Source organism: Harpia harpyja, chromosome 1, assembly GCF_026419915.1.
Source record: "Harpia harpyja isolate bHarHar1 chromosome 1, bHarHar1 primary haplotype, whole genome shotgun sequence".
Classification (NCBI taxonomy): domain Eukaryota; kingdom Metazoa; phylum Chordata; class Aves; order Accipitriformes; family Accipitridae; genus Harpia; species Harpia harpyja.
Window position 1 is genome coordinate 92,761,518 of NC_068940.1, and position 14,164 is coordinate 92,775,681.

Here is a 14,164-nt window from a genome sequence, read left to right on the forward strand (position 1 = left end):
AACAAAACTTCAACTGGCACCGATACATAATATTGGACCTCCAGTACCTTTGAGTGGTTATTGCTGCAAGAGCTTACACTCAGTCTTTAAACTGGTTTTAAATCAGAACCAAAGCTGATTTAAAGCCCAAACTGAGGAATATATAAATTTGTTTCATCTAATACAAATAGCTTTCCCCTGCTGTTGTGCAAAAATCTGTTTTTGATTTTTTAAAAGAAAGCTAACTGCAGGAACAAGACAAGGTATTTCAAGGAGTGAAGAAACCCAATGTGCTGACATACACAGTTTCAAGTTGGTCACAAGCAGCATACTGTCAGCCTGGCTGGCCTCCTCTTCCTGAATATTTTGAGTGTTTAGCTACACCTCTTTCAATTAGAAAGAATACTCTCCCCTTCCCAAATTAAAAATGAGAACATTAAAACATATGACAACTTCACTGCACAAAACCATACTATATATTGTAATAACAAAATGCTTTATTTGGGGGAAATACAAGGAAAAGTGTGACATCCTCATTATCAAATTGCTTTAAAAAGGTATTCTTTGAAAAAACGTAACACTCATACAGAAAAGGTGACCTCTGGAGAGGCCCTCTCATTTAGCAGTGGGAATTCTTTTTTATTTTACAGCTGAAGTTGGGATTTGAATAATCTACAGCAAGAGATTTCAACTTTGTTGATATTTTCTAGTAGCTTGGGGCACACCTGCCACTCAGCACTGCTCTGGTTTGACAACCTACCAGGTGGCTGACAACAACACAGAGACGGAGCTTTCGCAATTCTCACCCAGGTTGCTTTGCAACAAACCACAAGACTTCACCATTACCACAAGAAGACAGTGAGAAAGCCACAAAGTAACTCATCTTCTCTTTTATCTCCAAAGACTCTTTGTGCAAGCCCTATGCTTATGAAACTCTCGTACCATTCATCTGATTACACCTCAGTACTTCACCACACATCCCCTTTGCTGTAAGCCAGAACTGCATTGTGAAAGGTATACAACAGATCAAAGGCGAAATACAATTAATTCCCCAATGTATCTTTCTGTACAGTAGGTTCCAAGTAAGTTGGGATACATTTTAAAGACCATAAATTTATATCCATAAATTACTTCTGCCCTCTCTGAATCTTATGGTAGAATTTAAGTTGTTAAAGAAAAGGATTAGGAAGTTGCTAAAATCATCAGGTTGTAAAGTAAGCATCTGTCTTTTAATCCAGCATGACAACTCTTTGCCACAAGTAGTATCCATGCTAAGCGATAAGATACATCAGTCTTACTATTTAAAGGGGGTTCACGTTGTCTGAAGCCGGAGTGGCAAACTCTAAAAGAACTAACGGGTTTATTTATTCAGGTTAGACATAACAAATATGTCAGATACAGCAGTTAGTCTAGAAAAATACATTTAAAAAAATCTTCAGCAGACCATGCTCCCTGTAACAAAATCTTTCAAAACCAATTTTACAAATTATTCTACATTAATGTAAAAAGAAAATCTTAAATTTAGCATCATGGATTCCATCAAACATCTATCAAAACATGAGTTTCACTATTTGTAGATGTTAGAATTCTTAATACATTTTTCTAATGTATCCTGTACATATTAAATAACCTAAAAGGCTCCTCTTGTAGTGCATTAACAATTTAGCAAGCACACTCAGTATTTCTCCAGTACCATTTGCATTACAGTTATTTGTCTGCAAATGTAATTAACATCTAAAAGTGCACACAGTTAGGTCCCCCCCTCCCTCCCCATAACCTGTTTCCCTGCTGAAACCCAGACATCCACTGGAAACATTATGCTACTGTAGCTAATCTACCCATGATTAGAAATGTGTGACTAAAGTATTCTTGAACTATACAGGAACTGAATTATATACAAGAATCAAAAGGACAGCCTGTATTTACATCAAGAAACTTCCACTACCACAGCATTATACCAAGAACTCAATACAGTGTTACAGTTGGTATTTACTTAGGATTTTAGCTGCTTTAAATCAGTATAACACAAAACTTAGCTCAGGAAATACCCAGAAAAAATGAACATGTTTATTAAATATGACTTCTATTATATCACAAGACAAATATCCGTTGCTAGATCTTCTCACAAGTTCAGTGTTTGAAGTAGTGTGCTGTTCTATAAAGCAACTAAGAAGTTCCAGAAAGGTTGCTGGGCAAAAAAATGGAAAGAAAAAAAGAAAAAGGGGAGAAAAAAAAAAAAAGAAAAAGGACAGCAGATACCAAGTGAAGAATTAGATCTGAATAACTAAACCAAACTGTTAGCACAAGTTTAAGACAGTCACTGCATGCAGAAACCCCTTGGAAAAGTGTCATACAGATCTGAGTAGGTTGTAATACACAAGCTTAAGATGTAACTTCACTGAATTTTTCCATACCAGTTGGTAGGACTTTTCCCTATCAAGTGGAAGAATTTTAAGATTAAATTCCAGATTATCCAGTTTGAGATTAATAGCTTTACTCTCCAAGAAATCCAGTGTATGAACCTATATTACATTTTTCCAATGCTACTTTAAAAAAGGCAAACTATAAACTTTTCAATTCACTTTTTACATTGAACTTTTCAAAGAAATCCAGAGTGTTGACTTTAATTCGCATTAAAGTGGTCAAACATTTCTTCTGCTTCTCCCCTCCCCAAAAGTGCAAAAAACAAGTTGCTGCTTGGTCCACAAACATAATACATCATGTACACTGAGAGATTTTCCTTCTGATGGAGTACTGCTGCCAACCCATCACTTCCAGTTTCTACTCCCAGAAAAATGTCAGCGTCCAAAGATGGAATTTAATTCCAGTAGAATTAATTCCACAATCTGATTCTGGTATACTGTGTGGACTGCTATGTTACCAGTCTCTTTCTCTGGTTTTAATAAGGTTGGACCAAAAACTATTGCTACGCTTTGATAGGTCATTCGGTTCTTTTCTCCATTTTCTACAACTCTGAAAGAGAAAAAATAAAGAAAAAGAGACTTAGGATGACAGGAAAAAGACACAGTCCAAAGCAAATGACTATTCACAGTATTTATTTAACGAGTAGTCTTGTTATTAGGACACACAGCTGCTGTGATTCCCCTCTCTACAGAAAAGTTTTGTTTTGAAATGCTATTCCTGATCCTCTCACAATCCCTCGAACAAAAGGACTTGGCAGTAAACATCAGAACTATTACACATACTGTCTAAAGTCTGTTTTGTGCTCTGCAAGCTTGTATAAATACAAACAGATACACTGTTTTAATCAAGTCCAATATAGCCAAGGAAAATGCAGTGGGAACAGGCACCTGGTACTTTTAATTGGATTATTTAGCTTTAAGGGAAGATCAGCAATACAAAGCCTCTCCTTCTATCTGCTACTTACCTCTTCAGGTGTCTAAAGAGTACCTGCATAGTGTCCTGATTTGGTTTTGGCAACTGTTTGATTAAATCTTTAACAGCATGGACACGCTGCCTTGGTTCTTGTTCTGCAAAAGGATGAGGTGTAGAAGCAAAAATTTAGTATTTTTGTTTAAAACTTTAGTGTAAAATTTAACAGACTGGGAATAAAAGCAAACGTTTTGCAGTGCTAATATGAGATAAAATACTGCCACCTCCTGACCAGACCGTGCAGTACTGACAGGCAGTATTTTAGGTAAGCCTTACACATGTTTATAACCAAAACATTCTTTTTACTGTCCAAAATAATTAAGTGAATTGTACATATTGAGCAGAATTATACAAAAAGCACACGCATGTTTTCCAGACTTACTAATTGCATTGACAAAGTCATTGAAGTGATTATAAGTGAACAGCGGCTCTGGCAATTCTCTGAAAAACATCTTTAGAGCTCCTGTGATGACATGTATATCTTCCCATTTACTGTCATTCAAGTCTAGTTTCTCATCTGAGAGAGAAAAATGAATAATTACTGTTACTAATTTAACTATCAAAGCTTTTTTTCAAAAAATAAACATAACTACTCTTCTGTACTTATTGCTTTTAAATCAGTGAATACTCTTACTCCACTTCAGCCCATTCTGTGCTGGGATACAGAACTGCAGCAATATAAAAGGGGATACAAAAACTCAACCACAACAGACAGATGGCCAAACTCTGCCTACTGCACTAAATGCAGCTCCCCTATACCAAGGGCATTTTCCAGAGGGGAACAGGAGCTGCTGACATAACGCAGAATTTACTGTTAGACCCTGTCAATCAGGAAATGAGAGGTCAGCTTGTAGATGGGCTACTGTCCTCTTCCTACTTGCAAGCTGCCTATTGATTCCCACTGAACGAAACACTAAGATAAAGCCACATGAAAGGGTTTTATACACAGAGTATGGCAAAGAAGAGCTAACCACCCCCATACTAAAAGACAGTGCCACATCTCGCTAAAAAGCATTAACTTACAATTTTAATGGCGGTGGAAGCTTAATATGCTTACTGTTTTTCCATAAGGTATGAAGTGATTTTGTTTGAAATAATTCACCCCACCCCAGTTCTATTACCACCCTTCTTTAGAATTATGTTCTAGAAATGCCTCTATGCTCCACATAAGACCAAACTTTCAGGATGCTAGGTTTTTCCAATGATGCATATTACACACTAAATTCTGCAATTTTGACGTAATTTTACTTCAAAGAGGACAATCATTTCTCATGGAAGACTGCAGTTATACATTAAGAAATTTTTTCCTGAGCTTTCTACGAACTTCAACAATCTGAAAACATACACAACTGTAATATAGTTAAAGGAAGCTTACCATGATTGACTGCAAATCTTAGCTTCTGTATCACTGCAAGATTGCCACTAACTCGGTATAAGCCATCAACATCTAATCCTAAAACAAAAGCATAAATCCATTTTAATACCTCACATGTGTATGAATTCTGAAATCATTAGGCTGCTTCTTTATAGGTATACTCAGCAAAATTAAAAACAAAAGAAACCCACCTTGTAACAAAGAACACTTGGTTCAACAACAACAACCACCAAAAAAAAAAAGGTTAAACTAGCTTTTTTGATGGGCAGGGCATATCACAGGAGGTTTAGTTTGCTGACACAGGTTTGGTAGCATCAAGCTCAGAGTAATCTCTAAAACTTCCTACACAGTAGAATAGTTGTAATGAAGCAACAGCTCCAAGTTTCCCCAATGAGACTAGGTGTCTAGTTTAAGATGCTCTTGGTAGGCCAGCAGAGAGTATATGGGAGTTCAACATGCAAGAACCAAGTATTTTGTGGATGTTCAATTTTTTAATGCATTGTTAAGAAAAACCAAGTCAAGTCATGCATAGAGAGCATCTCAAAGTTGTCAAGTGACCGGGTTTGCATGGAGAAGGAATGATGTGCATGCACACTCATCACTACCCAACAGCCTACAAAACTAAAACAGGTAGCCCTTGCCTTTACTGTATTGCACACTCAACCAGAAAAGAAAACTGTGTCTCTGTGGTTGCTACTGCAGTTACTCAGAAGTGATTAGGAGAGCAACAATTTAATTGAAATTCCACTTGAATGCAGCATGTGAGTCAGTGCCACTGAGAGGGTGAGTGTTGCCAGAATACCTGCAAGTCCCTGTAGCTCCTCAAGATGTTGTCTGATGCAACACAGCACAGTTACCAGCACCATCTGACATATCCCTTTTCCCCATAATCCACTAGTCATTCCTTTACAGAAAGAACTGATTTGAAGTGTATTGGCAGTAGGAAGAAGAGTTGGAGAAGTGGGGAAAAAAAGCTATTCATTTCTGTCAGCTTCCCCTCAGGTATTTAAAAAAGGAAAACTTCACCACTATCTTCACTGCAGTCCTGCCTTTAAAATAAAAAAGAAATTTAAAAAAAAGAACAAAGCAAAATAACCCCTTTCTCACAAACTGCAGATCACAAACAGAATAAAGCCTGCTGTTACAAGCAAGGTGGCAGTTTGTCAAACTGGAGTAAGGCAACAGAAGCAGTTATTTTTCCCCTCCCAGGCCATAAAATAGCAGCATTGAGAAAGAGGACTACAGGCTGCAACAAAATCCTAAATGAAGTTCCCATGGAAGATGCCTTAAAATTCACATGTAGTATTCCCCTGTAACACTTACCCTGATTCTCAAGAGAATGTTCTCAGATTAACAGACTGGTATATATTTGAATGATGATTATGGAGATTCCATAATCCCCTCTCAGTCATCTTTTCCAAGGACAGGGCAACAACAACAGCAAGAAATAAGCAAGAAAACCAGCACAGACTACAGCTAAGTCAGGAGTTGCAACCAACATATTTTCAACAAAAATGTGAAGATGTCCTTTACATCAGACAACCCAGAATGTCACATGTAGCTTTCAAACATGATTTTCTCAGTTATTAGGTAAGAGAGACTTATTTTCAATGAAAGCAAACAAAAATTGAGTCAATATGTGGACACTGATAATCTCCAGAACTGCATAAAACTTTGCATAGCAATTGGTGTAGCTGGCAGAAGGGCATCAAACCATAGACTTGTCTTCTGGCAGTCAACGCATATCCAGAGCAGGAACACAACTTTTTCCTAGAAGTTTGTTTCAAGGAAGCTTTAATATAAATGATCGTTAGCATGCTTAAACCCTCAAAGAACGAATGGTTGCATTTTGACAGTCACTCTCTTTTCATCTGAAAAAAACCGTGATGGGCTGAGCTCTTCTATTACTTCTTGTAACCCCTCTTTCCTTAGAGCCTTGCTGCTAGGAAGCTGTCCTGCCTTCTCCTCAGCTTGAAATATACTGTAGCAGATCAATTTCTCAGATATAAGATTTCCTCCCCTCTCCCCATTTTGGATCCCACCCACCTCCCCACACTTGAAAACTCATTGCTAACTACAGATACAAGTTTCAGATTATTTTCCCCAAATAAATCTACAGCATTTTAAGGATTAAAACGTTCAAAATTAGATAGCGTGGTGAGCAAGAGAGATTTGGAAACAAAAAACTTCAACCATACCATGTTCCTCAACATGCTCAATGCACAGCTTCACGAACTTTGGCACCGTGCTGTTTTCTCTTTGACACAAGCTGGTGAGATTGGAACCAAACACTTGATCTGGAACCAAGTAAAGAGACTGATTTACAGTGGAACAGGACTCAAGTGACAGAACTAGTTCAGGTTAAAACAAACCTCTACAAAGGGCAAAGACTACTGGATACAATTGTCACGGTATTAGAGTGAAAATAGGAAAGTTTTGAACAGAGTTCTCGGCAGCTCCCAGCAAGAAAGTGTCAGCAGTTACACAAATGTGAGTCTCTGACTAAGGAACTTTTGCTACTGAAATAATTTTAATTCACCAGGAGATACTTGGGAGAGTCATATAGTCATTACTGTAATGAGAAATTTAATGGATTCAAATGTCCTGTTACACTCCATTCCTGTTCTGAGTTCAAAATACATTTACTGTAATCTTTGTTAAAAATCTGAACAGAGATAATTAACCATAGTGAAAGCTTTTGGCATTGCTTGCGGAAAAAACCTGTAAAATTTCATCTTTCATTGCACCTACTGTTTAACCCAGCATTACATATTAATTTACTTTAATGTAGAGTCTTTAATTTCTAACATCTTTAAGTTCTGACATGGATTTGTAAATGACAGACGTTTACGTCACAGAGCTCTGAATGGGTGCAAGTATGACTATGCATAGGCAACCTGGCTGCAAGGTTAGAATCTAAATACAGATATTTATGGGCAAAGGTAATTGAGTGTTGTTTTCAAAACTACACAATCTAGGGGGAATGTTTTCTACCAAAAACTGGAGCAAAAATGAAAATCAGCTTGGGCAGACAACTGATTCTTGCAATGTCTCAGTGTATTTCAGCAACGTTAACTCCTCTTGTTCAGATTATGTTATCACCAAAATCTCAGACCCGTTTCTATGGTTTTCATCAAAGATGCCCAAATAATAGATGGCCTCCCCTGTTCAGATGCATGACGTTGAAATAGGGTCTTGAGATAGAGAAGCAAAGCTCACAGTCTTAAAGGGAAGGAAGTTTTTGGTGGGTTTTTTGTTTGTTTGTATTTTTTTAATCTGTTAAATAAGGTATGTAGGCAGCCATCTTCGCAGTACCTAGTAGATCTTACTTCAGAGAGAAACCACTCTTGCACTTGCATCATGCATAGCACCTAGCCCATTTTTCGTATTTAGTAATTTAAGTAGATTCATTAACAACACTTGCATCTGACCACTGCTTTGGGAAATCCAAACAGCACACCAAACCAATTATACAGTATGAAAACTGGCATGTAATGGTATTATTAGCCGTATACGTATAATGCTGGTGACCCAAAACACCTCAGTCCTGCTGCTGCTACTCATGCAGCCAGCTGTACAAGCAGAATCAGTAGCAAGGGATTGAAAAAGCTCACACAGTAAGAAAGCCAAGCTAGCATGCAGCTGTAGCAGGTAAAGCAATGCAAATTAGGTAGCACAAGAAAATATTAGCATGTAACAAACTGATTTGCTACAATTGCCTCCAACTTTAATAATTTCCACATATACAGGAATCATATTTTTCCTCTCATCTTAAAGTAACTTCTGTAATTTTGTTTTTCCATGTAACAAAAGTTCAGCACAGTTACTTCTCTGCTTAGTGCATGCTGTTTCAAGTGGGTTTTTTTTCTAGAACTTTTCATTATTTTTTCTGCTTACACTGGGTTTGCCAAGTTTTCTGTTTACTAAGCTTGTTCTGTAGCAGCCACAAAAGTACACTGGGCTTTTAAATAAAGGCTTTGGTATTTTTCATTCATACAGTAAATGTAAAACTGTACAGCACAGATCCAACTTTTAAAATTTACACCATGCTTTTAAATAAAAACAAACTCTTCATTCCTTAACATCTTTATTAAAAATCCAATCATCAGCACGCATGTGTACAAATTAAACTTGGCTTAGCATTCACTGTTGCTAATGTCAGAAGTTATGTCACTGAGCCATGACATGAATACTAAGCTGTAAAGCAGAGCAAAACGTCAAAGTCTGGGAATAATGCTTTCTTATCCCAAACAAAAATTCTGTAATTTACAGTTAAATTATATTTGCAGATACACAAATATATCAAATGCCACATGCAACAGAAGCACACCTGTTAAAGTATGTAGTTAGGCAAATCACAGTAGGATTTGGTCTGATATTTGCCTACCCATATGCTATTTTGACCCTAGTAGAGCACCACCTACAAATCCTGCTAAAGCATACAAATAAATAAATAAATGAAGTTTTACAGTGAGTACCAAGTCAATAATTTACACAAACACATTAACTTAAACCTGTGCAAATACTGTTCTCTCTAAGCTTCTACAAGTGTGACAAATGGAAATCAATTCTTTCATAAGTTTGATTCAAGAATATCTGTAAGACTCATTGTTTGTGAAACAATTAAAAAAATGTATACATTCAAAAAAGGTTAGGAAAAAAAGATGTTTAAGTTAAAATTCCATTAGCCTCATCCTGGTTTGCCTAAATACTTAATTTCTTATGAAATGGCACATGATTGTCTGGTTCCACTCAGACTAAAACACCCTAGTGAAACAGATGAGCACATGCATTCAGCTTTGTACCCAAAGGACTTTTCTTTCCCTTGTATGCACAAACGATTATCAGTCATCTGAAGTTTCCAGCTCAGAACAGCAGACCAAACGGACTCTCTAGCCCAGAAGCACTCCCAAGTCCAAACGGGCTCCTGGACCCTCAATTTTCACTGCAGTTTTGCCAGTAATGAGCTGAATGAGAGGACATCCTCCATGAAGTTTAGTGGCTAGTAGCAGTGCTCAGAAGAATGACAATCAATTACCAGTTCCGCTATACATCCAAGACTTTTGTTAAACCAGCTATTACACATCTTTTACTCTAAAACTAGACCACTTTAACCCTACTGTACACATGAACTACTAAATTCAGCTTTTCTAATTATTTCCTTTGTTAAAAAGGTTCATTTACCCTTAATGTATCCTTTTTCACGGACAGCTTGTAATGTAGGGCGCCGTGTAAGAAACTTCTTGAGCTTCGTTTTGGTCTTTTTCTGATCTGTGGTATCTATATTGCTAGGTGCTTTCACTGCTGAAAAGAGAAATGCATTTGGCATGAATATCCACAGAACCAACACAGCATTTATCTGCTAATAAACGAACATAAAAAAAAAATTAAGCTCAAAGCACATTAAAAACCTATCCAAATTTGCAATGCATCCACATATTTTTCCTTACCTTTTTGGAACTCCTTGTAAATGACATCCATTTTTCAAACCACTAAGAGACAACCCTGTCGCAAAAATCTTCTAAAACCAAGTATTGCCTGTGAAACTAACTAAATGGTAGCTTACATATGGAATTGATGTGGAATTTAAAAAATATACCTATGTTTCAAAACCGGTCCTGCCTCTCATTAACTATTTTGAAAGAAATAAATACTTTCTTGCAAATTACATATAAGGCCTGCAAGTAAAAGACAAGAAATAGTCTTCCTGATTAATATCTTTCTGTGCATGGGAAGAAATTTCTGTGGCTAACAGAAATTTAGCTCTAAAATTCTGAAGGTGTAATTAAAACTGTTTTGTTTCTCTAAATGGGCCAATATAACATCATTAGCAACTTAGTGAAATTGCAGTTTAAGTTAATGCAAATATTTACAGATGCTGTACCCCAGACAAAAACCAAGTAAAACAATTCTAATCAGTTTTGAACACGTGAAAGGACAAAAGAATTCTTATTCAAAACCATTTATAAACGTCAGAGAAAACAAATGTCTAATTACTTCTGTGCATTTGACAGTACCTTGAAAATAATCCATCTCACCACTGCCTAGTTTCTCCTATTTTTCATGTGTCATACAGCAGGAGCTAAAGACATTTGGTACTTTTTTTCTTTCTTTTTTTTTTTTTTTTTTAAGTATGATTAATAAAACATGGAAGAAAAATCTACTAACTGGCACCAAGATGTAGAATGAACTATACAAAAGCCTGTTTCCAAACTTGAATAGTTTCATTTCTAGCTGTCTTTTCGAATTCTTCTCTATTTACACATAATACTGACGATGCAAAAAATAAGAATTGGCATTGCTAAAATCAATTAATGGAAAATTTTCAACTCACAACGAAGTTTCTTAGAGTCTTTATTCTCTTTCTCTTTGTCTTGTTTTTCCACCCCAGGGGAATCTGGTACATCATCTTCTAATGCTTCATCAGACTCTACTACCTATTAGATTTAAGAAGATACAGTGATCAGTTTGACAACTCATAGAATATAGCATGAACAAACACATTTCCTGTAGACAGTTCTACAATATATATTTTTTTCCCTATAATAATATTCAGTTGGTTCTTTCCTGAACTCTAGATGCTCCAAGTATCTTCAGAGATGATACCATTCTCACTGTCAGAGTGAATAACTTCGAGAAACACTATTTGATCACAAGACCCAATAAAGAAAGTTTTGCTGGACACTGAACAAAGTAAAACCAGCCTTTCATGAAAACACTTCATTACATCAACCAACAGAAATGTTGGTTGTTGGGGTTTGGTTTTTTTTTTTTGGGGGGGGTGGGGGGGGGTTGTTTGTTTTTTTAAATCCAGTAGACAAACATCAGCTATTTCATGGTCTGCTACAGAAGCACCTGCTTGAAAGAGTCTAAAAAACAGTTCTAGAGCATTTACCCTACTTCTGATCTCTGTAATTAAAATTTTCTTAATAGAAAACAGAACTACCAGTTGGAAAATTTCACCACTGTCAAAACATACACTGAATTCACTCTGAAAAAGTAAATGTACCAGCACCTAAAATTCTTGCCCTGTGTTATTGCGCTCTCAGCATATTCTCATTAAACACAGTCAAGTGAAAACATAGATCATGTTGTAGCTGTGGAGGCAGATACCAGAGTCTGTTAAGCTGCCCACCTGCAGCCTCATACCTATGCTACACCCATGATTGCAGACATATCAGAAAATAGGAAAAGAAACTTCCTCTGGTCTCAGTGCAACATACTCCCTTCCAAAACCACATATTTGCAGCTTCACTTCTACTGAAGTGAACTTGACTTCTACGCAGTTACAAAAATCTGACTGTAAAGTGTCTTTTGTTACAAGGAAAGACATTTTAAAAATAAGGCAAAGTTGCGCACTCCAGAGCACTGAACAAGCAGAAGCACGACTTCACCGACTAAGTTGCACTTTAACTTGAAGGGTAGATGTTAAACACCCTCATTCCTTGTGGCTTTTCAAAAGCTTTGGATAGCCTTTTTACACATCAAAGATCAATATATTCAACTGCCCAATTAATGTCGCCACTAAGGATCCCTCTGCCACTGAGACCATTTAGACAGTGCTCTCTTCAAGAGGCCTCAAAGCTTTTTAGGATTGGTAAGTTTTAAAACCATTAACTGCTTTGGAAAAAAAAAAGTCACCTGCAATCTAGTTTGTATTATGGAACAAGTCTAATCTAGTAACTTGGAAATCTCTGTACATAAAAAAGAGCAGCCACATCCTTCGCAGATAGCTATTCCTCTTGTACAGCATATTGCCACAATAGCAGCGTGAAGGAGCAGAGAGACCAGAATCTCATTTGTACCTTCTTTTGAGGAAGATCTCGTCACACTAGAACTAGCGCCTGTCCTGGGAAAGAGATCCACAGCTACTACTACCATAAAGTTCCCAAAATTAAAAGTTTGCTTCAGATCTGATGGATTTTTGTACCCAAAGGTTCAGTGCTCCAAATTATCAGGTAGTCTAATAACCTACTTTAACTTTTCCCTTGGAATCTTAGGTGTCTCAGCTCCCAGCAGTAATACATCACCATTTCCTCCTGAGCGATGATAAACTCTCCCTATTCCACCACCCACCTCCTCAACCTAACACGTAATACCTCGCTCTCATCTCAGCATATGTCAGCCTTTCCACCTTCCTTTATATTTAAGCAGGGAAGAAGTGGCCTCAGTTGCATTACATGGGGCAAACAGGAGATGGGTATCACCAAGTGACTGCCTTGCCTGGTTTTTAAGAGTCATGACATTTTCACACCAGGAGAGAGCAGAAGATTAGGAGCCTAAACCACGAGCACTCAGGAAGAAATTAAACCATTCATATTAGCCTGCTGTGTTTGTGCAGAAAACACCCATATGTGGAAAACACTATTAGAGCTAGGAGAAATGAAGGCCACTGACTGACATCGAAAGCAACATAAATGCAGCTTATGGGTAGCAGCCAGGCCTGTAACTATAAAAATTAAGAACACATGAAGTCAACTTGATAGGAGAGGAGTATTTTCTCCAAGATCTCCTCCAACTTCTTCTGAATTCAAAGATGGTAAATCTTGTTTGGCAATATCAAGAGGAAATGCTTGATCACTTTTCTGTGATTAAATAGTTGGCATTATGCTGTCTGGTAAGAAGAGATAATACAGTATTTTGCCAGGGCTTTTAATTGGTACTTTAGTACAGCCTTAAGTGAATAGCAGTATCAAATGCTGATTAATGTATGTCATGAAGCAATCCCTTGGCTGTCCTCCCCCCTTTACTCCCACTCTATCAGAACCTTTTAGGTCACCAAGACAGAAAAAATATTTGGCCACAGAAGGAAGCTCATTTCTGAGCTGGAGGTCAGCCCACATCTCCTGGTTCTTAATCCAGTGGACCATCCTTATTCCTTTGCCACTATTAATTATATTTCACATGTCACCACCAGGAACTGCCATATACTCAACCTCCTGCCCACAATCAGGAAATGAAGATGTATGTGAAGCACTAGGAGTTGTTGCATCAATTATTTTACTAAATAACATTACCTTGAAAACAGAGCCTTCACAATTCAAACACATACCTGATTGTTGATGGTATAGTTAAGAACTTTATACCATTCGTTAATAAAGCTGTCATTATCAGATTGAATTAAGAGCTCAGTTCCTTGGCGGGTTTTTAGCTTTAAAGAAATAAAAACAGATATCATCAGAATTGATAAACACACGGGAATTTAAAAGTGAAATTACCTAAATCTAATTAAACTTCTCCCTGGCATAACTTTTAGATAATATGTAGCCACTCAAGAACACTTACTAATGAAAACAGTAAATAACAGTCTGCTTAAAATTTAAAAGCATATCCCATACAGACATATTAAAAATAGGCATTTCTTGCAGGTACTAAGATACATCTACATTTGAGCAGTAAGAAATGTAAAAAACTCAA

General features: G+C 37.0%; 1 protein-coding gene across 12 annotated transcripts in view; it reads right to left on the minus strand.

The window, feature by feature from the left end:
* Positions 1–454: 454 nt before the first annotated feature.
* ARHGAP12 (Rho GTPase activating protein 12) overlaps positions 455–14,164 on the minus strand; it is a 103,794-nt gene continuing 90,084 nt past the window's right edge. For 11 of the 12 annotated variants that reach the window (XM_052805717.1, XM_052805808.1, XM_052805800.1 and 8 more), the window contains 8 exons: positions 13,800–13,898; positions 11,082–11,184; positions 9,932–10,051; positions 6,946–7,044; positions 4,748–4,825; positions 3,755–3,889; positions 3,368–3,470; positions 455–2,952 (listed from right to left, as the gene is read on the minus strand). In XM_052805717.1, coding sequence (XP_052661677.1) covers positions 2,778–2,952; positions 3,368–3,470; positions 3,755–3,889; positions 4,748–4,825; positions 6,946–7,044; positions 9,932–10,051; positions 11,082–11,184; positions 13,800–13,898 — 912 coding nt within the window. In that variant the 3' untranslated portion in view covers positions 455–2,777. The remainder of the gene's footprint in view (positions 2,953–3,367; positions 3,471–3,754; positions 3,890–4,747; positions 4,826–6,945; positions 7,045–9,931; positions 10,052–11,081; positions 11,185–13,799; positions 13,899–14,164) is intronic. The other variant, XM_052805735.1, reaches the window with a different exon arrangement.